At 52.9% G+C, this 25,205-nt stretch overlaps 1 protein-coding gene across 4 annotated transcripts in view; it reads left to right on the forward strand.

Moving 5' to 3' along the window:
- The window catches only part of AGAP1 (ArfGAP with GTPase domain, ankyrin repeat and PH domain 1), a 577,143-nt gene extending 553,167 nt beyond the window's left edge, over window positions 1-23,976 (forward strand). For all 4 annotated transcript variants that reach the window (XM_061122533.1, XM_061122535.1, XM_061122534.1 and 1 more), the window contains 2 exons: window positions 13,271-13,526; window positions 15,818-23,976. In XM_061122533.1, the coding sequence (XP_060978516.1) occupies window positions 13,271-13,526; window positions 15,818-16,021 (460 nt within the window). In that variant the 3' untranslated portion in view covers window positions 16,022-23,976. The remainder of the gene's footprint in view (window positions 1-13,270; window positions 13,527-15,817) is intronic.
- The last annotated feature ends 1,229 nt before the right edge of the window (window positions 23,977-25,205 follow it).

The raw sequence follows: 25,205 nt of genomic DNA on the forward strand, positions 1-25,205 counted from the left end.
AACCAGCCCTGGGCTAGTAAATCCTTGAGGTCTTCTTTATGCCACTGTTCTAAGTTTCCGTCTCCAGGAAAAAGCTGAGCAGATAGAATCCCGTGTCACCAATGTTTTCAAGTCTTACTGTCTTAATAGTTTAATTCTGTGTCAATTGTGAAAAATAAAACATCTGTCCTGTTTCTGCATCCTGATCCCATTAGACAGAGGTTTGGTGATTTTAAGGAAAGAATTTATCTTATTTAATAATAATGCTTTCCTTCCTCTAGAGAATTCACAAATTCACATCACTTCCGATGCATTATTCTTGTGATCAACTCCACCCCGTCACAACCAAATTTAGAAGGAAAAAAAAAAAAACTACCTAATGAATGTGTAGATTGGGGTCTGATGTTCTGAACATTTAAGATTAGTTGAGAATGAAAATCCAGCATTATTCATTTGTTGGATCTTCTCTAAGAGGGGTATCTAGTCTTTAGTAAAATTTCACTTGTCATTACACTGGAATGGAATTCATCTTGCCTGGTGTGAGTAGCTGCTGGCAAGCCACCCCTTCTGTAAGGAGTGTGAGTGTGGATCAAGTTGCCCCCCAGTCGTGTTAGTATCTCAGCATGCTTCTATGTTTTCATAGTTTGAGGAAAAAAATAACATGCACATATGCTTTAAATGCCTCCATCCATTTGCAGGCTTTCTGGAATGCTTTTCCTCTTTTAAAATCTGTTTTGTTATTGTTATTGTTGTTTTGTTTGTTTCCCCATTGAGGAACCATATGATTCTTCTTCCAGTCCCCTTCCTCCAGCCCCCAGAAAAAAACTAAAAGGAAAATTAAGATTCTTTGCTGTTCAGAGTCATTTGTCTTGTGTCTTAAAAATAATAATAATATTACCAAGAACTGTAATTCTTAAAACCACTTGGCAGTTTTTACTAGAAACCTACTCAGACCTCTCCATCACTTTCCATATGTGTTTGCACTCTGTAACCTGCAACCTCAGTCTCTCTCTGCTTAATGACCACTTAGCCAGCAGTCACTGGGTCACGCCTCGCCCTCTGCCTCCCTCCATTCTGTCCCTCAATTTCTCCTTTAAGAGCCGTGGAGCTTTGGCTCCCTGGTGTTTAAGGGGCACTGGTGCACACCCGGCAGAGGCTTATATCCATTTTACAGTATTCCGAGCGGAGGAAAAGGGCCATTTCTCTTCCCTCATCTGTTTATGATGTGATATGTTCCAAAGCTGGTCCCATCAGCCACGTTATGGTGAACTTAATTCGCTGTGATGGGGGTCCAGGCACCAGGGCTGACGCGAGTACCACCGCGGTGCGTCCCGTTTCATGCCACATTACGCGGAATCTAGGACCGCCTCACTTGACTGGCTCGGGCTCCCTCTCACTTGGCACAGACTTATCGGGATTTATGCTTTTGAATGGTTGTCCGCATTTTTCCTAATGTGGGACTACAGAAACATCCAGGGCGTGCGTGGCTTCTGCAGCTCGGCTAGGGTGACTGTGTGAAAACACACACTCAATTTGCAAATTAACTCACAAACTTAATTTGTCAGACTAGCTTTGTGCAGAATAACAGAGGTGTCTGTACTAAAATCCCAGCGAGATGAAATATGTCTGCGAGTGGAAATGACAAGGAGGAAGCACAGAGACCAGAAGAGAGGGGATGAGTGGAGGCGGGGTGATATAGCGAGGTTTCCTTTTCACTCCCTGTGTTTTGTGGCCTTATTTCTCAATAGGTTAGAAAATAGGGGGAAAGGTTGAAAACTTAAAAAAATATTTTCAATAAAAATTCTGAGAACTTAAAAATTTGAAAAACAATGTTGAAAATATTTCATCTGCTTCTGGAACGAATCTGATGTTTGACCTTTTTCTGCTAGGATCACGTGCGTTCAAAAATGATTGCCTTAAGAGTTAAACTTTCTCTAAATTGCTCTCAGCCGCCCCACTTTGCCTCCTCACCGTGTCCATCTGCCTCCTGAACCTGGCCTCTGGGCCCCTCACTAACCCCCCCAGCTCTGTCCATTGCATCCGGAAGACAGCCCCCCTCCCACCCACCTTTTCTAACCTGGTGGCCTCCTGAATGGTCAGTGACAGGTTTGAGACAGGTGGGCTGCATCCAGGAACCAGCAGGTAAACATTGGCCATTTTCTTTCCTTCTGGGATGAATTTTTCCCATGAATGGAGCCTGAGAAAACAGTGCAGGTCGCTCGCAGCAGGCCAGCGGATAAGACCCTCGTGGGGCTGCCCAGGGAAGGGCTCGGTGATTCCCCCTCTGTGGGTCTAGGTCTGGTAGTGGCGGGACTGCATCTGTATGCTGGAGAGGCCCATCAGCTGCATCCTGGCCACATCTCTGGGCATCAGCGAGGTGGTTGAAAGCTCTGAGTGAGTGGCTGCCCTGGGTGCCACTTGATGTACAGAAGTATTTGTCCATACAGAAGTATTTGTCCAAACAGAAAGCTCAGGGGAGGCGTCCCTTTGCGTAGATCTGATGAGACGGGAGATGTCTGGGGTGACGGTGTGGGGTTCACCCAGTCCCCAGGCGACAGCGAGGACCTGCCTACCATCATTTACCTCCAGAGCAGATGCCCCTGGGGGCCTTGAACTTCCTCTCCAGGAGGAAATCGGGGTCCCTGAGAGGCCGGGTCTCTTCTCACCTGAGACCACCGACACATCACAGACTCCTGACAAGTTGTGGAGTTGAGCCAGTGTTTGTTCATGAATTCACCAAATGCCTTCTCACTCCCAGGCCGGCACAAGCTGGTCACCCAGCCTGACTTCTCCTTTATTCTTGCTTGGAGGTTCCGAAGCAATAGCCCCATAGGTTGTCCTCAAGGTTTAGAGGGATGATGTATCTGCATCTCTGCTTGGATCCTGGGATGTTTTCCCACTCAGCCTGGTCGAGTTCCAGACAGGAAGGGGCTGGGAGGCTCCCAGTGCTTGTGACCGCAAATCCACAGGGGCCCCAGGCCTCTACCTGGACCTCAGCCTGAGATGCAGGGGGAGACCGGCGCACGGACCCCAGCCTTCCAGGACGACGCAGGGCTGAGCCCGCGTGCCCTAGGCCTGCCACTGAGCAAGGGATGGCACTCCTGGGCTTCCCCAGGCCGGCCCCTGGCCCCACACCCAGCCGCTCCCAACACCTGCTGCCTGGCACACTTGACTGTAATAAGCCTAATACAGTTGACTTTATTTAATTAATAATGATCCTCTTCTGTTCCTCCGAGCTCATAAAGCACCCCGCAGGTTGGCAAAAACACTCATAATATCGATCCAAAGTCAGGCAGGATATTTATTTTGTCTTTGCCCCGTGAGCATAAATCCTTGTCCGTCCCCTCCTGCTCTCCTCCGCGTGTGGAATTTACAGTGGCCAGTTTCTTAAAAGCTTTCGTAATTAAGGAATAAATAGCCATCGGTCTTTGTTGGTCCTCCTCCTCCTCCGTCCATCCCGAGCCCGGCCCCCTTGGCAACGCGGCCGGGGGAGAAGGCATGCGTGCGGGGCTCGCAGCGGGCCGGGGTCTCCCCCTGCCGAGAGAGGAAGCCCCTCTGTTTTCCTAACATATTGTTCCAGCCCCCTCTACCATGCCTCCCCTCCCAGTTCCTGTTTTGCTTGAGGCCAAAAGACACTTGGGAAATTCCTTGCTGCTAGCTAGCACTTTTCCTCCCTCTTCCTGTCCTCTTGGGTCACCGTTAAAGCCATGCGGGTCTCCTCCAATTTCCCCTCGTCCTCCCTAAGGACACTCCTCCACTCCAATATACTTGGCTACAGAAATCGCCTTTAAAATCACCATTGAAAAAAATTCTTCCCCACTCCGCGAGCGGGGGGGAAACAAATAGATGTTTCTGAAAGGAGCAGGGTGGCGAGCACTCAGAAAGTTCTTGGCCCTTTAACATTTGGGGGGTGGGTTTCCTGTAAAAATGAACGCATGAGATTTGACACTGCACGGGCTTTTGGGAAAAGCTGTTCGCCGCCGGTATCTTATCCAGAGAAAGCTGTGACTGTGGAGGCTGGAAGGCCAAGGCCAGAATCACCACAGGACCACTCCTGACATCCTTCCAGAATATCGTCCGTCCTGCCTGCCTCAACGACGGGCAAGGACCTGGGGGGCGTCCGGTCACGGCTCCGCATCTGCCTCTGGTGACCACACAATGGAGCTGAAAGCCAGTCGGAAGCGTCCTGGTTATTTACTAAAGCGGTGTTTTCTGGGAATCCAACCCGTTAACCTTGTCACCCCCTTGGCAGCCCGCTGGACCATCTCTGCCAGACCCCAAATGCAGCTGGTGGCAGTGGACTGCATCTGCATCCTGTAGCCCCCCCAGCCCCCGAGCGCATGAGGGACCCACCGCAGCAAGAAGGGTTTCCTTAAGGAGGGTGGCCCAGGTCCAGTCCGGGCGCCTCTCACTCAGCCCTTTGAGACCCACCCTGCCCTTCGCTGCTCACCGACTACCTGCGTTTGCAGTGCTCAGGTTACGTCATTGCACCCACAGTGACAGGTCCCCTGGGAACCCAGCTTCTGTCCTGAGTGCTGGCATCTGCATTGCCTTCCGTTTGCTCAGCCCCTCCACCACCACCCCATGCCCACCGCCCCCCCCCCCACCCCAGACACACACACACATGCACTGGTGCTTTCCTTTCTCTTCATTCCCAAATAATTTTTGGTAAGGAAAGAAAAAAAAAATGAGAGGGAAAAATGGCCAGATTGTCTGATGCATGCTCAGTTGTCTCAGTCGTGGCAAGCCCATGGACTGCAGCCCGCCAGGCTCCTCTGACCATGGGATTCTCCAGGCAAGAATACTGGAGCGGGTTGCCATGCCCTCCTCCAGCTTCCCGACCTGGCCAGATTGTCGAGATCAGCGCTTTTCCTCTACAAAGATGAACGTGTTCTAGACCCAGTGATAGAGATGTTCCCGATCACCACTGAGCACTCGGCCTGGGAGATGTGCCTGTAGGAGCTGGACTTCTTTTGAGTAATTTAAACACCTGTCTGTGGCTTGTGCTGACTCCACCCTGGGTGGTACAGCTCGAGATTCTGCAAAGCCACTCACGCCTGACCCTCCACCAGGTGTTGAGATGGCTGAAGAGAGCAGGCAGGCAGGGTATTGGGGACAGAGCTGGAATCCCACAACCCAGGGGATGCCATTCTGGGGGTCAAGTGTCCCTACCTGGGAGGCAGCAGAGCCCAGAGGAAGAGCTCAGGCCGTGACCACCAGGAGCAGCCGCGGTAGCCATCACAGGTCAGGGACCCAGCAAGATTTTCTTTACGTCCTAAAACGACAGAAGGCAGCTTCTCTGGTGGCTCAGGGGTAAAGAATCTGCCTGCCAGTGCGGGAGATGTGGATTCGATCCCTGGCTTGGGAAGATCCCACATGCTGTGGGGCAACCCAGCCCGGGTGCCCCAACTACTGAACCAGTGCTTAAGAGCGTGAAAGCTTCAACTAGAGAGTAGCCTCTGCTTGTTGAAGCTACATGAAAGCGCACGCAACAATGAGGACCCAGCACAGCCACAAATAAGTAAAATAAAGGGGACGGTGGTAGGACCTGCCCCACCAGGTGTTGTCAGGGTGAAACTAGATAATTGCTCTGCCCAACAGCTAACACGTCAGCAATACTTAGTAAACATTAGCTCTGATGCTACTGGGAATTTTCCTAGAATATAGAACAGAGTCCAGCTATTTAGCAGTGACCTGTCTGTGGATCGATCACCAGAAGCCCATTGCTTGGCCCAGGCTGAATTAGGAAATAAAGCTTGAGAAAGGATGAGGAAGGCCAAGGTTTACTGTAAAACACAAGCAGAGATGGACACACACGCATGCCTGCTCCGTCACTTCAGTCGTGTCCAGCTCTTTGCAACCCTGTGGACGGTAGCCTGCCAGGCTCCTCTGTCCTTGGGACTCTCCAGGCGAGAATATTGGGGTGGGTTGCCATGCCCTCCTCCAGGGTATCTTCCTGACCCAGGGATCAAACCCGCATCTCCTGTATTGCAGGCAGATTCTTTACCACTGAGCCACATTCTTTACCATGGGAAGCCCGTGACATATACATGCCGCTATGTATAAAATAGATAATGAATGAGAACTTACCGTATAGCACAGGAAACTCTACTCAGCACTCTGTAAAGACCTATGTGGGATAAGAATCTAAAAGAGAGTGGGTGTATATACATGTGTGACGGATACACTTTGTTATACACCTGAAACTAACACAACATTGTAAATCAACTCTACTCCAATAAAGCTTTTTTAAAAAAAGGAAGGAAGAAAGAAAAAATTACACACACAGAAAAACCCCAGCGAACATTGTTGAGGACAACGTGCTAGTCACGTCACATGGGCAAGGCATCGCACTGCAGTGTTTCTGCTCCCTGGGGTAAGGCGGCCCTGGCCCCCATATCAGGGGCTGAAGTGCAGGGACAGCCAGCCTTCCCTGACACCCCTTCAGTTACGTGAGCGCAGGTGAGCCCTCGCCGTGGACACTGTCCTTGTTGTCACCTGGCTGGTCTTGCCCAGGTGCCATCCTTGGCTTCTGGATGCCTGCAGACCTCACCTGGCTCGCCAGTGACCCCGTATCCCCCCAGAGCTGAGCTCCGCAGTGGCCTTCCAGCGCCCAGCCCAGCAGGCCTCACCCCTGTGGAACCAGCCCCCGGGACCCACAGGGGGACCTGGCCTGGCCCACACATGGGTCACTGCTGCAGAGATTGGAGGAAAGTGCTCCTCCCCCACAGCCCTGACCTTACACATTTTCTTCTGCAAAACACAAAGGCTCGTGTCTGCCTCAGATTTCCCCTGTCATCATCTCCTCTCGACTCTAACCTTGACTCTGTTATGGTCTGAGTTGGCCATCCTTGCCATGTGGGGGTCACCTGGTGTATTTAATAGGCCCCAGGAGTTACACTCACACCACCATGGACAGTAGGGGACCAGAGCCAGCACTCGTCCACGCTCAGGCCCACGTGGGCTAGAAAGCTCCCCTGCCCTTCCCAGCAAGTCCCCACCAGCCGGAGGGCTTCCTCCTCCACAGGCCAGTCTTGACAGCCAGTGAGGTCTGGGAACCTCATCCCAGCTCCCCAGCCGGGGCCACCTCCATCTGCCCTGTCAAACCTGGATGGTGCGGGCTTCCCCAGGCCTTTACCTCTGGCTGCCCCAGCTCACAAAAGGAAAAGCCACGTCTGTCAGTTACAGAATCCACCCTTTCCCCCACTGCCTGAAGCCTGGCGCAGAAATGCCCCATCTCGTTTGTCCTGAAGGCTTTCCTTAATGTCAGGACTTCCCCACATAGGGCCACACCTCCGCTGTCACACACGCATGGTATCCAGCTTCTGACACGTGCAAGTGAAAGCTGCTCAGTCGTGTCCGACTCTTTGCGACCCCAAGGACTATACAGTCCATGGAATTCTCCAGGCCAGAATACTGGGGTGGGTAGCCTTTCCCTTCTCCAGGAGATCTTCCCAACCCAGGGATCAAACCCAGGTCTCCCGCATTGCAGGCGGATTCTTTACCAACTGAGCCACCACAACACGTAGGTCACTTGTAAAAACATGGTGGGTGCTCCGGGGGTCAGGCATCGTCCACAAAGCCAGGTACTGTCGTCACCGCATCGCCATCACCATCAGCACCGTCACAGGAAGCGCGCTCCCGCGTCTGGGAGTCCGCGCCTCCTGAGCTGGTGCTCGCACCTGACTCCATCTGGCAGGCACTAAATCTGCAGGTTGCAGGTGAGGCGTGCCCCCGGGACTGCCTCTGGTGGCGCCTCGGCCACGTCTGCACCCCTCAAGGTCAAGCGTGTGGCAAAGCCTCATCTGTCAGGCTGCAGGCCCAGCAGACCCCGCAGGACTCTGGACTCGTGGCCTCTGGGACCTCGGATTCTGAGCTCACATACCAGGCAGCTTCTGGGGCCCAGAGGGGCCCGGCGGGTCACCTGGAAAGGGCTTCCCCTTAGGCAAGAAGGAGAGGAGAATATTTACCATCGTGCCTCCAGTCGCGTCTTGCCTTCTCTTTGGGGGGACCGGGCCGGTATCTTTCTTCTGATCAGTGGCCCGTTCTCTCATTTTCCCTGCTCCCTTGCGGTTGATTTATTTAAAGGTGTGTCAGCATGGGGCTCAAATGAGGAGCAGCCGGGCCTCTTCCTCTCTGCTGACGGCCGGCCGTGCCAATAATTCATTTTTTAGCTCATTAGCTAACGGAGGCTGTGAGCAGCAGGCCTCCAGGGGACTGGAATGAGGTGAGGTGATCTACTGCTGGCTACACTGCTCTTGAACTGGCCTTCCTTGGGGAAAATGAGAGGCTGGGCTGAGACACGCCGGGGATCCCAGAGTCACCATTGGTGCACCTGTGCTTTGGCATTGTGGTTTCTCGGGGCAGTTGGTTTTAGACAGGCTATTCTAGGGACTTCCCTGGTTGTCCAGTGGTGCAGAATCCGCCTTGCGGTGCTGGGCATGTGGGTTCGATCCCTGGTCGGGGAGCTCAGATCCCCCCCTCCACGTGCCACGGAGCAACTAAAGCCCGCGTGCCCCAGCTAGAGATCCCAGATGATGCAGCAAAGATCCCATGCGCCACAGCTAGGGCCCAACACAGCCAAATGAGTAAATAAACAGAATGATTTTTTTTTTGTCTTTTTAAAATTAATTCATTTATTTTAATTGGAGGATAGTCACTTTACAATATTGGGGTGGTTTTTGCCACACGCCAACATGAATCAGCCACAGGTGCACAAAGAAAGCTCGCAGGAAAGGAGTCACTATCAGAGTATCTGTCCTTCACGTGTTAACTGTTGGTATAGAAGCCACACGGAGACGATGGGCCACGTGGCTGTCCAGCGTTGGTCAGACCAGCTGCTGTAATGACACTTGTAACAAAATATCACGAATTGGGGGGTGAGGGGGTGGGGGAGCATTCAATACCAGAAATCTATCTTCTGGAGATGAGGCCAGCCTCACCCAGTTCTGGAGGCTGAGAGTCCAAGGTCAGGTTGTGGGCAGGGCTGGTTTCTGTGGAGGCCTCCCCCTGGCCGGCAGACACCCCTGCTGGCTCTGTCCCCACGTGGCCTTAGCTCTGAGCACGCCAAGAAAGCTTCCTCTTCTTATATGAGGACCATGACCTCATCCAACCTTAATTCCTTCCTCAAAGTTCTGTCTCCAGATACGGTCACACTGGGAGGTAGGGCTTCAACACCTGGATTTGGCGGGGAGGGGAGGGACAGGTATGATTGAGTCCAGTAGCATCCAGGAGGACTTTAGATATCTCAAGGCCGTGGGCAGAGGCCCACCAGACTTGGCCCCAGAGGCCCTGACAGCTCTCAGGTGGTTTGAATTCTCTGAGCACTCGTCACCCCAGTCTCTCTGGCCCACCTGCACCCAGGAGTGGGAGGCCCACAGGTCCCCCCCCTGGGTTTGTCAAGGCCTCTGTCCAGGGACCCCACCCCACCCTGCTGAGCACGTTGCCCAAGAGAAGCTCTTACCTACAGGCAGCCTAAAGTACCCAGTGGGCATTTCAGGCCCCACGCTCCTGCCACCGACACCACCGTGTCACCCACAGCTCCCCCACGGTGAGCTCTCGTGTGCACGATCGTGGCGAGAATCGTGAGATGCTGGTCTCTTCAGTCATCCCAACGCCCACGGCTGCTGCTTTGCCGGGGGAGCACGTTGGTCAGGCAGAGCAGCATCCACACATGAGACTTTAAGTCCCAAAGCCGCCTTGCCTGCGGATATGTCGCTGTGCCCATTTTACAGATGAGGAAACAAAGGCCCTGAAGTTTCTGACGTTGCAAAGGTCTGAGCACCCAAACCCCGGCGTCTCCAACACCGAAAAACCGCAGCCTTTTATCTCCAAGTCGATTCTCTTTTGCCTCCCTCTGGCCACTGCAGGAAGCACACAGCATTCGGCTTTCCTCCCGCGTGTGAGCGTGGGCAGAAATCACAGGACATGACCTGGAAATAGCATTAAGTGCTGTACCAGGGCCTAGTTGTCCCATGGCATATGGGATCTTAGGTCCCCAACCAGGAATTGAACCTGTGTCCCTTGCATTGGAGGGCACATTCTCAACCACTGGAATATCAGCGAAGTCCCTGAATCTTCCTCTTAAAGAAGGTTCCCCAAGGGACTTCCTTGGTGGTCCAGTGGTTAAAACTCCACACTTCCACACAGAAGGCGAGAGTTTGATCTCTCGTCAGGGAACTAATATCCCACATGCCTTGTGGCCCAAAAAAAAAAAAGAAAGAAAGAAAAAGAAAATGCCTTGAACTGAATAAAAATGAAAATGCAACATACCAATGTAAAAAAAAGAAGACTCCCTAAATGGTATGTGCTTTTAGCCCCACAAAACCTGGACCCGCCTTTGTTATGTATTGGGAACAACACTGGTTTTTAAAAGCAAAAGACCACTTAAATGCACTCATGATTCAGATGCCTGTGAGTTCAGTGAATACAGGTGAGCCTGGGAGGCTGGGGTGGGGAGGGTGGGACTGACCACAGGAGAGCAGCCAGAAGCTGTGGGTCTGACCTCGTTCTTTGGCTGGGGTATTCGCACATGAAAAAGAAAAGGGGATAATTGCAGTTAGCACGGTAGCTCCTATGTTCCGTCCTCTGGTTTACCCCTGAATGATTTGGCAATGAGTATTAAAATCAACCGGAGCAGAATAAAAGGCGTCTGATTTTAATGCCAACCAAAAAAATGAGAACTAGCAGATTGGAACTTGAAAATCTGGATGTATGCTCCCCCCTCCTCCACTGTCCCTTTTCATTTAATTCACGTTTTGCTCTTTGGCGATTTATGAAATGCATCAACATATGTTTAATACATTTTAAATAAGGTTTTTAAATAACATGAAAAACACGGCCGGTCCAGGGTTTTTTGTCTTTCACCTCCTCCACTATTTTCCAAGATGTTACCGGCGCTTTTGTGCCTGTCTTCTGGCCCGGGCGAGGGGTGGTGTGCAGCGGGACTCCGAGCTCTGGGGTGTGGGTGTGAGTTCTCAGCTGCGGCCACGTGTTCCTCCTGGAAATCTCCGAATGAAAGGGTCGGGGGTCGCTCTGGGGTCACTCGTATGGACCGGGAAGTGAAGCAAAACTAATCCAGATTTACTCCTGGAAGAATTTGTTTGCCTAAGTATTTAAAAACAGATTAGGGCTAACCCGACACTGGATCACTAGGGGCAATGTAAACACGGGTAAAAGGTGTAAACAGGGTCTTTTTTTTCCCTGGAAGAAAAAAATGTCACAGTAACGAGTTTTCTTTCTCGGGCCTGGCGGAGGCCCCAGGTGATTCCTCTGAGCGGTTTGTTAGCTGTGTGCCCTGCTGACACCCCCAAAGAAAAGGCTGAGTTTTAGGGGAGGGCAGCTGTGGGCCCCTGCATGTGTAAGCCTCCACGGGTAATCAAGTCCCTTCTCATCCGCAGGCTTCTGCGGCTTCTCTCATCAGCCTCAGCAGAAAGCATCTGTCGGGCCTGAGCTGCCCCCTCCCCACCCCAGCACCCCTGCCCCCGCTTTATTCTGTGCTCGGGACTCTCTCATTTCAAGAGGTCCTTGCGAAGTCTCACTTCCGTCTTTGGCATTTCTCTGCCCCCCTTTCCCCCACCCTAGCAGCGCTGTGACCTTGAGGATTGCTGAGTTGTTCTCAGTGGTTTTCACCCCTCATTTGAGGAGCCAGAATTGAAATCCACCAGTAGCGGCCAGAGGGCAGGAGTGGACGGCCGGGGCCCCTTCCTTCCGGTCCGTATAAACACACCTTGCTGTCGGCTTCTTTTTCTCTTTCTTCAGCTCTTCCTCCCATCCTGCCCTCCCCCATCTCCGCCCAGCCCCCCATCCAGTGTGTCCAGCTGCTCGCTGGCCTCTTTGGAGCCTGGAGAAGGGGGGGCCTGTGGCCACACCCACCCAGCCAGGGTGGTGCTTTGGGGGAGGGGCAGCTGCCATTCTTAAGCCCCCTCCCCCCTGAGACCTCCACTCCCTCCCTCCCAGATGTCCTCCTGCACCCCCGCTCAGCTTCAGGGGGCTGCCCGCCTGCCTGTAGACTGGGCCCCACCACACTTGACCTCAGAAACCCAGCTGCTGTTTGGCGGGAAGGACTTGGGGTGGTTGGTTTTTTTTTTTCAGTCTTTTTTATTTGCTTGAAAACTTTTTATTGGAGTATAATTGCTTTCCCATGTTGCGTGTGTTTCTGCTGTACCGTGAAGGGAGTCAGCTACGTGTGTACATGTATCCCCTCCATCTTGAGAGCTCATCGAGACCCCCATAGAGCTCCGAGCTGAGCTCCCTGCGTTATATACAGCAGCTTCACGCTCGCTGTCTGTGTTACACGTGGTAGTGCGTGTGTCAGTGACACTCCCAGTTCGTGCCCCCCAAGCATCCCTGCCCCCCACCCCGCCATGTCCACGGGTCCATTCTCTGCATCCGCGTCTCTATTCCTGCCCTAGAAAGGAACGAAACTGAGTCATTTTGTAGAGACGTAGATGGACCCAGAGACTGTCATACAGCGCAGAGTAAGTCGAAAAGGGAAACACAGATATCATACGTGATGAATGCATGCGTGTCAAGGAACTGTTGACCCCACACTGGGGTTTCCCCCAGGTGTCTGGAGAGATCGAAAAGTCAGCAGGCACAGGAGCTTTGCTTGCATCCTTTCCCAAACTCCCCACTGGAGTCGCTGCTCTTTCACACGTGGTCTGCAGCCACATTTTCTTCCCCAGGAATGTGGAGTGTCTGGACTCCTGAGTTCAACACACACACTCCCTCCTGAGCAGATGCGTGGAGAGCTAAGCCCTCAAAGGTCACGTCAGGTGGGGGAGTCTGCCCGCCACCCTGCCCCGGGGACTCCGGCCATGTGCTCTAGGGTCCTGGCTCTGACCGTGGCTGCTTAACCGTGAGGCTCGGGCCTCTGGCCGGTGGCGTCCGCCCTGCATGGTGTGGACCCGGAAAGCAAAAGAAATCAAGGCTCTCACACCTTAGGGTGTCAGAATCCCCTGCAGGGCTGGTGAAACGCTTCCCTCCAGGGGTTCTGCTGGGGGCGGGGCCGGGATGGGGCCTGACAGTCTACATCCCAGGCGGTGCTCCAGGTGGGGACCCACTTTGTACGCTGCAGGGCAGGCTTTCGTGGGGGGGCTTCCTGGTCCCAGTGAGCACACTTGTCTCTGCCATGCCCTCTCCCCTGGCGGCCTCCTGGGCACACACCACACAGGCTGGGGGCGGGGCAGAGGGGTCACCTCCGTCCCCCACCCTGGGATTGTGGGGCAGAGGGGTCACCTCCGTCCCCCACCCTGGGATTGTGACCGCGCCCGTCTGCTGGCTCTTGCAGGGAGGAGAAGGAGCGGTGGATCCGGGCCAAGTACGAGCAGAAGCTCTTCCTGGCCCCGCTGCCCTGCACGGAGCTATCCCTGGGCCAGCACCTGCTGCGGGCCACGGCCGACGAGGACCTGCGGACGGTCATCCTGCTGCTGGCGCACGGCTCCCGGGACGAGGTGAACGAAACCTGCGGGGAGGCTGACGGCCGGACGGCGCTGCACCTGGCCTGCCGGAAGGGCAACGTGGTCCTGGCCCAGCTGCTCATCTGGGTAGGTGGCCCAGCGCCCGCCGAGGAGCCTAGGCGAGGCAGGGGCGTCTTTCTGGGTGAAGGCTATGGTCATCCACCTGAAAAGTGGGAAATACTAGGAATCGGGCAGTTAGGATTTTGGTGTGGGGTAGGCCCCCTGCCTTTCAGCCCACCTTTGTGAGGGACCATGCAAAACCACCAATTTAAAAGAGAGGGATGAACTCAGGGGGGTGTGCACCCCCATGCAGGCAGAGTGCTCCACTCTGCATAGCACTTTCTGCAGTTTCTGTCAAGTTCATCTTTGCAGTGACTCCCTCAGGTCAAACTTAGTTGGTGATGACCCTGTTGTTCCTTTTACGGAAAACTCACATCATTTTTGAGGGTGGGGGGGTGGAGAGGGTGGATATGAACACAACGGTCGGTGTGGTTTTCCCATTACCACCCCTTTGGGTTTTTCATTCACCTAACGCAGAACTGTCAGACCCTACGCCTTGAGATTTGATGTGGTAGGAGTTTGTCAGAGGGCTTCTTCTGATTAATTTCTATTACGAAAAGTTTGTCGTTTTACATTTCTATTGAGGCATTTGCCATGCAGCTGGAATGGGGAGGAAAAGGGAGAACATGATGATGCCAGCCAGGAGCTGCTTCCGAGAAGCCCACTCACCCTGCGCGGCAGCTGCCTTCAAGCCCTTGGGGTCCTCGGCCAGGGGAGGTCCCCCGTTCCAAGGATGGCAGCTGGACTGAGAGGGTCCCTGGGCAGGAAGGGGAGGTGTGTGCTCACAGTAGTGGGACACTGTCCAGAAGTGGGGGGGCTCTTCTCCTCCCACCCCCAGGGCAGGGCATGGTCTGTCCAACACAGCCAAGAAGGATGCTACATTGTACATATTCTCCCTGACTCTTGAGAGGGGTGTGATGGGAGAATTAGACGCAGAGGTATCAGAATCACTCAGTGTTCGGCTTCCTGTTATAAAAGCAATTGCATATGAATCTGCCAGGGCTGCCCTGACAAAATACCACAGATGAGGGGACTCAAACAGCAGAAATCTATTTTCTCACGGTTCTCGAGGCCAGAAGTCCAAGGTCAGGGTGACAGCAGGACCTTTTTTCCTTGAGGCCTCTCCCGTGGCTTGCAGACAGCTGACTTCTCACCGTGTCCTTGCAGGCCCTTTCCTCTGTGTGTGAGCATCCCTGGTGTCCCTTTCTCTTCGTATAAGGACTTCGGTCATATTGGATTAGAGCATTACCCATATGACCTCAGTTAACCTTAATTATCTCTTTAAAAACGCCGTCTCCAACCACAGGCACATTCTGAAGTACTAGGGGTGAAGACTTCAACATAAGAAGTTGAGGGGGAAGAAGACAGTTAGTTCCATTAACAAATCACAGGCCATCTTTCCCCCTCACATTGGCCAAGAGTCCCTTTCATGCTGATGCTTCCTGAAGACAAGAGATGAGACTCTCATCCATTGTGGTGGAAGCAGTGATCATCAGTCCACCCTTTCTCAAGACCCGGACGGTTAAAAACATTGGTGTAATTTAATCTTGTATTTCCCCTTCTAGTCATCACTCTTGACCATCAGAGACCCTGAGATAGAGTCAACATGAGGGCATACATCACAGCACTGTTTACACCGGTGGCAACTTGACCACAAAATGTGTAGCCACCGAGGACAGAGGAACTGAATTATGCTCATGGGGAGGAATACTGTCTGGCTCTTAGGAGTCACGCATATGAATAATTTTTAATGACCTAAGAAAATGACCAGAGTGCAGTGTTCAGTTAAAAAAAAAAAAAAAGAGGTAATTTGTGCCAGTTTAATCTCAGTTACCCATAAATGCATTTAGATTCAAAGGAAAACCATTAGAAGGAAATCACTGAGCTATTAACCAAGATTATCTCTGAATAGCGGGATTATAAGTGATTTTTTTCCTTCTTGTGCTCTTAGGTATTCCTTACCTATTTCCTACAATGGAAATGAACTGCCTCTGAGATCCTAAGAGTGATCTTTTTGTGTTTACAATGGGAAAGTCAAAACAGAAATAGCAGAACTAGAATTATCCTTGGTCCGTTTCGGACGCAGAAAGCACCTTGTTTCCTTAAAAGCACACACCTGAGCGGGGAGCGCGGGCTGCCAGGCTGCGCCAGCGACACTGGGCACTGGTCTCCCCAGCCCTCCTGGAGCGCATGTCCGCACCTCCGGTGCTGTATCCGCCCACCTGCGCGCACGCGCACGCGGGGTGGACCCCACCCACCTACCCACCGCCGGGTCCCCGCCCTCCCGCGACTCTAACACGGCTCTGTTGCCTCCGCAGTACGGCGTGGACGTGATGGCCCGCGACGCGCACGGGAACACGGCGCTGGCCTACGCGCGGCAGGCCTCCAGCCAGGAGTGCACCGAGGTCCTTCTGCAATACGGCTGCCCCGACGAGCGCTTCGCGCTCATGGCCACCCCCAACCTGTCCCGGAAGAACACTAACCGCAACAACAGCGGCGGGAGGGTGCCCACCGTCATCTGAGGACCGCGGTGTGCCCGCAGCCTCCCACGCGCGCCCTGGGGAGTCACCCACGTGAGTCCCGTCGGGTCCCCCTCACTTCTGGTGGTCCCCGGCCACGCACCCCCACCCCTCTCCCCCCACCTCACCCCCAGCGAAATCACAAAACCCAGACGGCCCTCGAGGGGCGCGAAGAGGCTGCAGCGTTGATTCCTTTGCATAGACTCCCCCTCATCGACAACACAGGAGCGGCCGGAGGGCCTGGGTTCTTGATGGTAGCACACCGGCGCCGGGACATCCGGCGGCGGAGAAGACGCGCAGGGCACAAGGGGCGGTGGGGGGGCGCGCGGGGGGTGGGGTGGGGGAGGGCGACGCAGCCAGCAGGAAGGGGGTGACTCTCCTTAACTGGCAGTTAAGCACATCAGTACATTTCACCTCTACCAAACGGAACACTTGGATTTCATCTCTTCTCCGAGGAGCTTGACGGCATAAATCAGAAGCAAGCAGAGTTTGTCAGGTTTGAAGCCCCTATGATGGTATGTGTCAAATCAGTTGTAGCTAATCTGTCCAGGGAGGATACTGGCTTCATTACGCTCGTGTAGTTGAGTTCTTCCAGCATTACCGCTGCTTAATAGAACATGATTACTCATCACCGGGAAGAAAGCGTATTAGCGGCGGAGGTAGTTACACAGCACGCTCGGGTGATTGCCACGATGTGATCGCAATACTCTGAGAAGCCGCGTATTATCCCAGACATGTTCTCCCAAGCCCTTGGAGCCCTCCTTTCTAAATTCACTGTCATAATTTAGTATCTGTTTAATTTTTCAGTCCAAAGAGAGGAAATCAGTTGCTGAGTATTATTTGACTGCAGTCTCCTTGGTGCAAAACAAAATGGAAAAAAATAAATAAGAGTGACTTGGAATTTCAAAAGGAAACCACGAATTCCGCTAACCACAACATTTCAAGCACATTTTAGTAAACTCAGTAAATGTGTAAAAGGCTAATTTTTTTTTTTTTTTTGCCCAAACCAGAGAGATATTTTGTGTCCTCCTGCCAAGGTGGGTGTCTTGGGGTCTCAGTCACTCCGGGGCCCACGCGGCCCAAGTCACGCAGGCCTCTGTATTCTGTCTTTAGATGAGATGTGTTGAAAATCTATTTGAATAAAAGAAGTTCATAAATATGCATTGATTTTTGTACAGACAAATGGCACCTCTGTTAATTTATAAATTGAACTGGATGTGAACTAATAATATGCAACTAGTTGAGACAAGAGGGTTACAGATCACTGTACATGGGAAATGTTCCCAGCAGTAAACACTTCCATTAATGTGATATACAGCTTTCAAAAAGGAGCACATCAGAATAAGACGGTGGTACCATTTGCTTATTAAAATCAGGAAAGGGGAGAAAGAAAAAAAAAGCAAGCATATTGGGGGGAAGAGGCCCGTGACTGCTCATTACTGAAAGCACGACTGCTCTCCGACGCTGCTTTTGCTAACTGCGAGGAAGCGCTGTGTTCAGACACGGGGGACTCTCCAAACCCCAGACCCTAGCGCTTTGCAAAGGTCCACCCTGACCACCGCTGCCAATGTGGGGGCACAGACTGACTCATGAGACTCCCTAAGACTTTTTTTGTCTTTTTTTAAACCTGGTGGCCAGGCCCATCATTTCAGTACGTCACCCGATTTGCCGTCATCGTGGTTTCTGGCTGCTTCAGACTTCGGCCGCCTCCAGCATGGTGGCCAGACATAACCAGGTGGCGACACCGTAGGTTACAGAAAGGGGCCAACTGTGCCTTGAGCCCCTTGGTGGTAGGATGGGGATTCGGGGTGTCCCCTTGAAGGATAGCACAGGATTGGCAGCACCAAAACAGAGGACCACACTCCCCGGCTGCCCCCGGGGAAGTCCCTTGCTCTCATATATGAAACCTTCTATTTTGTAAGAGTTTTTCCTCTTCTTTGACTTTTTAAAAAACAAAAAAAAAATTAAAAGTAGGTGGGGGGAAAAAAAATAAAGCTTTACACAGTTTTTCCGTGGGTCAGTGTTTCACGGGCATCTCTCACCTGCACGCAGCTCGGTGGAATCCGGCCGTTTCCCAGGATAAACAGGTGCACAAGCCTCCGGCCTGGGAACCTTGAGGACAGGGCCATAATCCCTCCGCCCGGTTTTTAATTCTGTGTTTCATCACTGTGTGGTTATTTTAAATGTGAATAGAGGGGGAAAAAAAAAGTCCTTCCTATTTTTGAAGAACGCATTACTGTTCTAATCCAGCCACACCCATTGCCCCCCCACCTTAGCATAGACGTTATTATGTAGTGAACGCAGATAGAGTATAAACAAAATTATTAAATTATTTCATTGTAGTTACTTCCCATCATAGGAATGCTTTATCATAGTGAAGCCTTCTTTTGAAAAGAAATGAAATTCCTTGTAAGGCTTCTCTTTGGGATGTATATGAGTGTGTACAGATTATTAGATGTGTTTATAATATAATATTTTCCCAGATGACTTCTTTTTTCACTTAGCCTTTCACGACCGGTATGCTACGCTGGTTTCTTCCCTTCCCTCCCTCCAGCGCTGGGGCTTCGTTGATTCCTCCCTAGAAAAGGCGACCTCTTTCCTGCTATTTTTAGCAATGGTGATGTGCTCCAGGAGGCAGCCTGCTAAATTTTGAGCCCAAGTTTTGGCAACAGAGAGAAGGTGGTAGTGGGTTTCAAGGGTTTTATTTTAAAAGAAAGATGGCTCATCTGTGTTTCAGTGTCAAACTAGAAACCCTTTCTCTGCTGACAGTGTTCTCATTCCCATCGTAAAGCCTTACTGACACCAAGGCCAGAGAAGCAAGGACGCAGGGCCTGCGGTAGACATAACCAGTTTGGGAAGGGAGTCGCGTTTTCATGGCTTATTTTCATGTAAGTTCAGGGACATGACAATGACCCAGGGAGTTACCGCTGTAGAATCCATGTAACCTTTTCTATTCAGAATTTAAAATTTTTCCTTGACCAGGAACCCACTGGCCGGGGAAGGCATGTGGTCAGGTGGCCACTCACAAGGGCCCCTGGGGGTGTCACAGACTTCTCTGGATTTCTCTGGTGGCCAGGGAAGCCTGCAGAGAAAGGAGCCTTGATTTCTGCCGGCGCGCGGGTGCACCTTGAATACTAGGGTAGACAGATGGATGGTTCCCCAGGACAGGGTCCCAGGTCCCCCCTCTCGTCCCCTGTCTTCCCCAGGAGATGAATGGTGAGCGTCACGGTCATGAGTCTTTGATCCCAGAAGCAGGTGCAGCCCCCTGTTCCCCCAGGAAGCCTCCCCGCAGTGTGGAATCACCCAGAAAGCAGGTGAGGGCAGTGGGTGCTTGCTGACCGTGGGGCCCTCGGGTGCAAGAGAGAGTAGCTCTTCCTACGTTCCTAGGGCTTGCGATCCTTCCATCAGCCCCTTTCCTGCGGGGCCCCGGGCCGTGGCTGTGACCCTAGCTGGCTCCTCCACTGGGGTTCTGTGCAGCCTGAAGCGGTCTGCTGGCAGCCGGCCTCGGCCTCCATCATCACCTGGGGGCCTCCCACTTGTGTGCCACCCCCGCACGTCCAGCGTCATGCCCCGGTGCTTGCAAAGGAGCTGTCACCGCTTCATTAGGGAGCAGTCCAATGAGAAAGTCAGCCCCAGGGCTGAGCAGACCTGGGTTCACCTGGCCTCGCCGCCCTGCCCTGAGCAGCTTCCAGCTTCCCCGGGTCCTTCAGCAGCAGTGAAACCCAGTGGCCTTGCAGGGTGTGGGTCCCATGTGATGAGTGCCAGCCCGACGCCCAGCCAGGGGCTGGCTGCTTAGGACACGTGGGTGTTTATTAAGAACAGGACGCAGACGGGACAGGAACCCCACCTCCCCACCCCCCGAGCTGGCCACACGGCCACGAGCCAGTGTCCCCGGGAGTTGGCCGCAGAGCCCGTTTGCCGGACCCTCTCGTCCAGCGCCCCTGTCCCTGCAGAGCCCATCAGTGCCCCTTTCCATTCATGCATCAGAGGAGGGAGCTGGGCTCTGACGGCTGCCCTCCCAGGAGTGAGCCCACCCTGCCCTGCACCCTCAACCCACCCACTGAAGTGCACCCTCCACTTCCTCTGAGTTCGCATTTCTAGGGAAGGACAGCTGGGGGTCTCCCTCATGCCATTCACTCCCGCTGCTTCAGGCCGCGACCACCCCTCTCTCTTGCCCCACTCTCCACCACATTGTTGATGCCGCAGGCCTCCCCCCTGCAGATGCCTCCTCTGGCACCCAGAGGCGGCTGGACGCTCTCATGTTCAGACCCTGTTCAGAGTCTTTGCCCTCAGTTCAGTCCACTCACTCAGTCATGTCCTACTCTGTGACCCCAGGGAGTGCAGCACGCCAGGCCCCCCTGTCCATCCCCAGCTCCTGGAAAACTTGCTTTAAACTCATGTCCATCAAGTCGGCGATGCCATCCAACCTTCTGGTCCTCTGTCGTCCCCTCCTCCCGCCTTCGATCTTGCCCAGCATCCAAGCCTTTGCCCCACTTCCCTTTAGAGCTTCTTACAGGGCACCCTGGGTTGGCAAGATAGGGCTCCACTGTCTGCCTCCCTCCTTCTATCCCCCGCCCCCCCCCCCCCCCCAAAGCCTTCTTCTCCCTTTCTCTCTCTCCTCTGTCCCTCCCTGAGCCTGTGTGCTTGGTCTGTGAGCACCCACCCTGCGGGAGCTCGCTTCCTTCTCAGGGGTGCCACTCGCCTTGTCCCACGCCTGTCCGTGGTGGTCACCTCCTTCCCCTTCAGAGTGGGCCCCGCTTCCTGCCCGACCAAACCCCCCAGCCCGAGCTGTGCTCCTGGGGGTGACGTGGGCTCCTGTGGCTCCAACCCCGCCGGTCCTTTCTCCTTGCATGTAGAATGTTCTGGAAGCAAGAGGGGGCGCGCCGCCTTCCCGCCTGGGTTGGCGCGTAAGCCGAGTCGCACTGGAGGGCGTCTGTGAGCAAGCCGGGCCGGGTCTCAGAAGCTGCTCAGAAAGCACAGACGGTGGGAAGGCGAGGCGGCCCTCCCCCACAACCTGCTGTTTGCACCCCTCCAGCGCCCCCCAAGGTCATCGCGACTTTCCCAGAACTCCCCTGGATTGTATTTATGTCCTTCAAGCGCACGAATTGAGAAAGCCGTCAGGAAGGAATTCAGACAGAAAGAAACGTGCTGGAGAGACACATCTTTCTTCCCCAGGAAATATAATTTATTTCTAACTGCCTCCTCACACGTGGGTCTCACATTGTGAAGTCGTGTCTCGGAGTCATTTTCACCCTCATCCTTCACCAAAAAAGCTACATAAGGGCCTTTGGCATGAGACTCGCCTTTTCCTCTCTCAGCCGTTAGTCAGCCGTGCTTCTTTGGACCAGCCCCCGCCCCCCAGTGACTGCCCTCAGGAAGCCTGGTGGTTGGTGGGCCTTCAGGTGTGGGCGGGGTCGCCGATACGCACCCGGCTGGCTGAGAAGGGCGTGGTCTGCCCCCTGCCCTGCCCAGCGCGACACAGCTTCTTTGCTCTTTGCGGTTCTGGTTTCTAAATCAGGTCTCCCATCAGTCAAGACCTCAGATTCCTTCCGGTTATGCAGATGAGAGAAGCGGGGAGGGGAGGGGATTGGTCACTTAGGGTAGATGCACTTTGAATCCCGTCACTGCCAGAAAGTCGTTCCAGGACCCCAAGATGCTGTGACGTCCAAGAGACAAACTTTGCCACTCAGGGTTTGCAGCCCCGTCTGTCTCAGCCACCTAAGACATTATTATCTCCAAACCTCAGATTTTCTTCCCGTTAGAAAACAAACGCTGTCCTGAAATAGATTTTTTTAAAAATATGAATAAATTCCCTGTCTCATTTTGGGCGTCTGCTGATTTTAAACATAGAGCAAACCCTCTTTTCCAGTTTGGCTGTTGTGGTCTTGGTCCGAGTTGAAATTAGAGGACGTTTCATGAGCAGGGGATTCTGTAAAACAAGAAAGTCTGTTTTTAATCTGTGATTTTATTTTATTTTTTTTTTTGCAGCCCATGTTTTAGACATATTTCTGTTTCACCTGTGTAATAGGCACCCTCCCCAAAGCAAGGCGGCCGTGACCGTGAACTTGAAAACCTCTCCTCACCACGTTTCACTTAAGAGTGTGTTGTTTTTTTGTTGACAGCATTTGGTTTGGGGGTTTTCGCCTCTTTGGTTAAAATGTCCTTATCTGAGGCCTTCATCCCATCCAAAAAAAAAAAAAAAAAAGGCCTTCGGTGCCAAAGAGAGGGCAGGGTTGGGGCAGGCGTGCCCAGCAGAGACGCATGGTGGTCCTGAAGGCTGCCCCCAGCCCCGGGACACCCAGCCCCACGCAGGTGCTGCCGGTGCGCAAGGTGAGGCAGGGTGCCCGTGTGAGTGAGAGGCGGGCGTGAGGCTTGTCTTCTATTGGGTCTGACTGGCGTCTGTCCAGAAGGACCCCCTGAGGGTCTTGGTCAAGAAGTAGGGGAGAGCCTTGCCCGTCCTCGAGCACTTAGGAGTGATCCAGATTTCAGGGTCAGTGAGCATTCCGTGACCTTCGTCTTGAGATGCAGATGAAAGAAAGGAACCAAATGAGATGCGGGAGGGCTGGGGGACCTTTGGAGTGCGGCAAACCCCATTGGTACACGCACTCTCTGTTGGGCACAGTTGCCCCCAAATCGGACCAGGCCCCCATCTCCCTTCTGCCAGGCGGCACCCACGCCGGCCTGGAAGCTGATGTCTGAGCAGGTTCAAATACTCTTGTAAAACGGAGAGAGTGCCCAACCCCTGGAGGCTCACACTCAGCACTGGCTCGTGGAAGTTAAAAGGGGTGTCGGGGGCTGGACGAAGGACGCCCTGGGTCTCCCCATCCCTCATGGACGCCTGTGTTAGAAACCCTGAGGGCCCAGCTTCATACAGAGACCTTGGTGGGCAGCCCATTGTACTTGGGGGTTCACCTGGCCATGCGTTGAGCCACCTGGGGAAAAGGCACGTCTCTCTGGGAGGACAGACGCCGGAGCCCGGAGCTGGGGAGGCCGCTGTCACTGGCCACGTGAGCACGTCACGCCCCTCCCAGGCCCGCCCCAGCGTCCCCGCCCCTTCCTCTCCAGGACTATTAACAGGCGCGCTGATGGACTCGAGTGGCTAGGCAGAGGGTACCCTTAGAAAGTGCTTTATGGCCGTTCACGCATCTTGGTCTTAGAAATAACGCCTCCTCCAAACGTTGAAAAGCAGCACAGTTTCTCTCCTACAACCGGGTTTTTGCATCTAAAATACAGAAAATTCTTGAGGCTCCTACCCTCGCCCTGGCTTAGCGCCCGAATTCTGGCGATGCCGTGCGCCCTTGATCAAAGGCATGCGGGCTGGCGGCCCCGGGAGGGCTGGTGTTGGGCCATGCCAGCCGCTGGCACCACCACGTGGGTCCCAGGGAGCGGCTACCGGCCCCAGACAGACCCCCGCTCTCCTGCCTCTGAGTTGGAACAGGGTTCCCATCTTGCGGCTGGGTGTGTTACCGAGAAGGAAGCCTGAGCAGGTCAGAGGTGATGACCAAGAGGCATTTTGGGGAGGTAACGGGAAGGCCTAGACGCGGCGCATTCTAGCGCATTTCTCTCTTTCTGTAAATAGCCGTGTATAGAAGATGGAAGAGTAGCCTGGGGTTTATCCAGAGATGGGTTCTTTTGTTGTTGTTGTTTTTTCTTTCGGTTGTTTTTATATTACCTCATTCAGCAAGTTTATGTTTCACAATGACTCAATGATGCTTTATTTATATTGTTTGTACTGTAATTAAAACCATTGACAGACATTTCACTTTGCTTGTTATTTCATATGAGCTTGTTTTGATTAAATATGCCAGTTTGTATTTTCTTGCCTTGGGATTTTTTGTGTCAGCTGTACAGTATTCTAAGGGGGGAAAAAAAAGAAAAAAGAAAAATGTGTAAAGTAATGGAGAGAGGTGGCTATAGAGTAGAGGCCTCTTTCTAATAAAGAAATGGAAATATGTCTACATCGCTTCTTTGGAGGTTTTCCTTGGGTTTTGGGGGTGGGGCAGGGGCGGAGGGGGAGGGGTTATTTGTCATGATTAATTGGACTCGCTTACCAAAGGGATTCTCTTAGGGTCAGGCAGCCTCTTGCCTGAGGAAACTGGCCCAGGGGCTGTAGTCTTGGCAAGAGATAAAAAACAAGGAGCAACTCTTCTGACTTTTTTTATTTACGAGAAACTCCAAGAGGCCCTGGTTCCTCCAGCCAGGAATTGGCAGGTCCGGGAAGCTCTGATACATCATATGTTTTGGATGTTATCTTTGCATTGGACTGCACTGTGCTAGATATGTGATAAGGTGTCCACAGTGTCTAGGAAAAAAACCCATTCTAGCACGATGCTATTATTAAATATTTGCCAAAATTTTACTGGTGACTTTAATAGAGATGTTTGTCTCCAGCATCCCCAAAAAATATATATATGTATAAAAATTTCTCATGCACAATACATCCTATCTTTACCACCCAAATCAGAAAAGCATAAAGAAGGCAACTCATCCCAAATGCCACCACCAGAATGTCACCACTATTAGTCAGTTGAGCACCTTCCAGATGCTTCTTTCTACAGACAGAAGGATGGTTTCTCCCCTGCCCGCTCCCCCAAAGTCTTCCATGTCAGTAAAGACAGGACCACATGATCGCAGGACATACTAGTGTTTAGTTCTGTTGAGATTTCCCCATGGCATGGGGAGCCTACATCACCACAAAATGTCTTGCAAATTGTGCAACAGAAGGGGACACCATCCTTGGGGACGCAGCATGCCACCTGGCCATCCAGTCACATGACCCCCAGTAGGCCAAATTCAAACCATAACAAAGCTGACTTGTCTTCTAGGAAATAAACCCCAGAAGGACAAAGAAAAGTGATTTCGGGAGGAGTCAGTTCCATTCGCGTGCATCAGTTCAGTTCAGTCACTCAGTCATGTCTGATTCTTTGCGCCCCATGGACTGCAGCACGCCAGGCCTCCTGTCCATCACCAACTCCTGGAGTTTACCCAAACTCATGTCCATTGAGTTGGTGATGCCATCCAGCCATCTCATCCTTTGTCATCCCCTTCTCCCACCTTCAATCTTTCTCAGCATCAGGGTCTTTTCAAATGAGTCAGGTCTTCGCATCAGGTGGCTAAAGTATTGGAGTTTCAGCTTCAACATCAGTCCTTCCAGGGAACACTCAGGACTGATCTCCTTCAGGATGGA

This window comes from Dama dama, chromosome 20, assembly GCF_033118175.1.
Source record: "Dama dama isolate Ldn47 chromosome 20, ASM3311817v1, whole genome shotgun sequence".
Taxonomy (NCBI): Eukaryota; Metazoa; Chordata; class Mammalia; order Artiodactyla; family Cervidae; genus Dama; species Dama dama.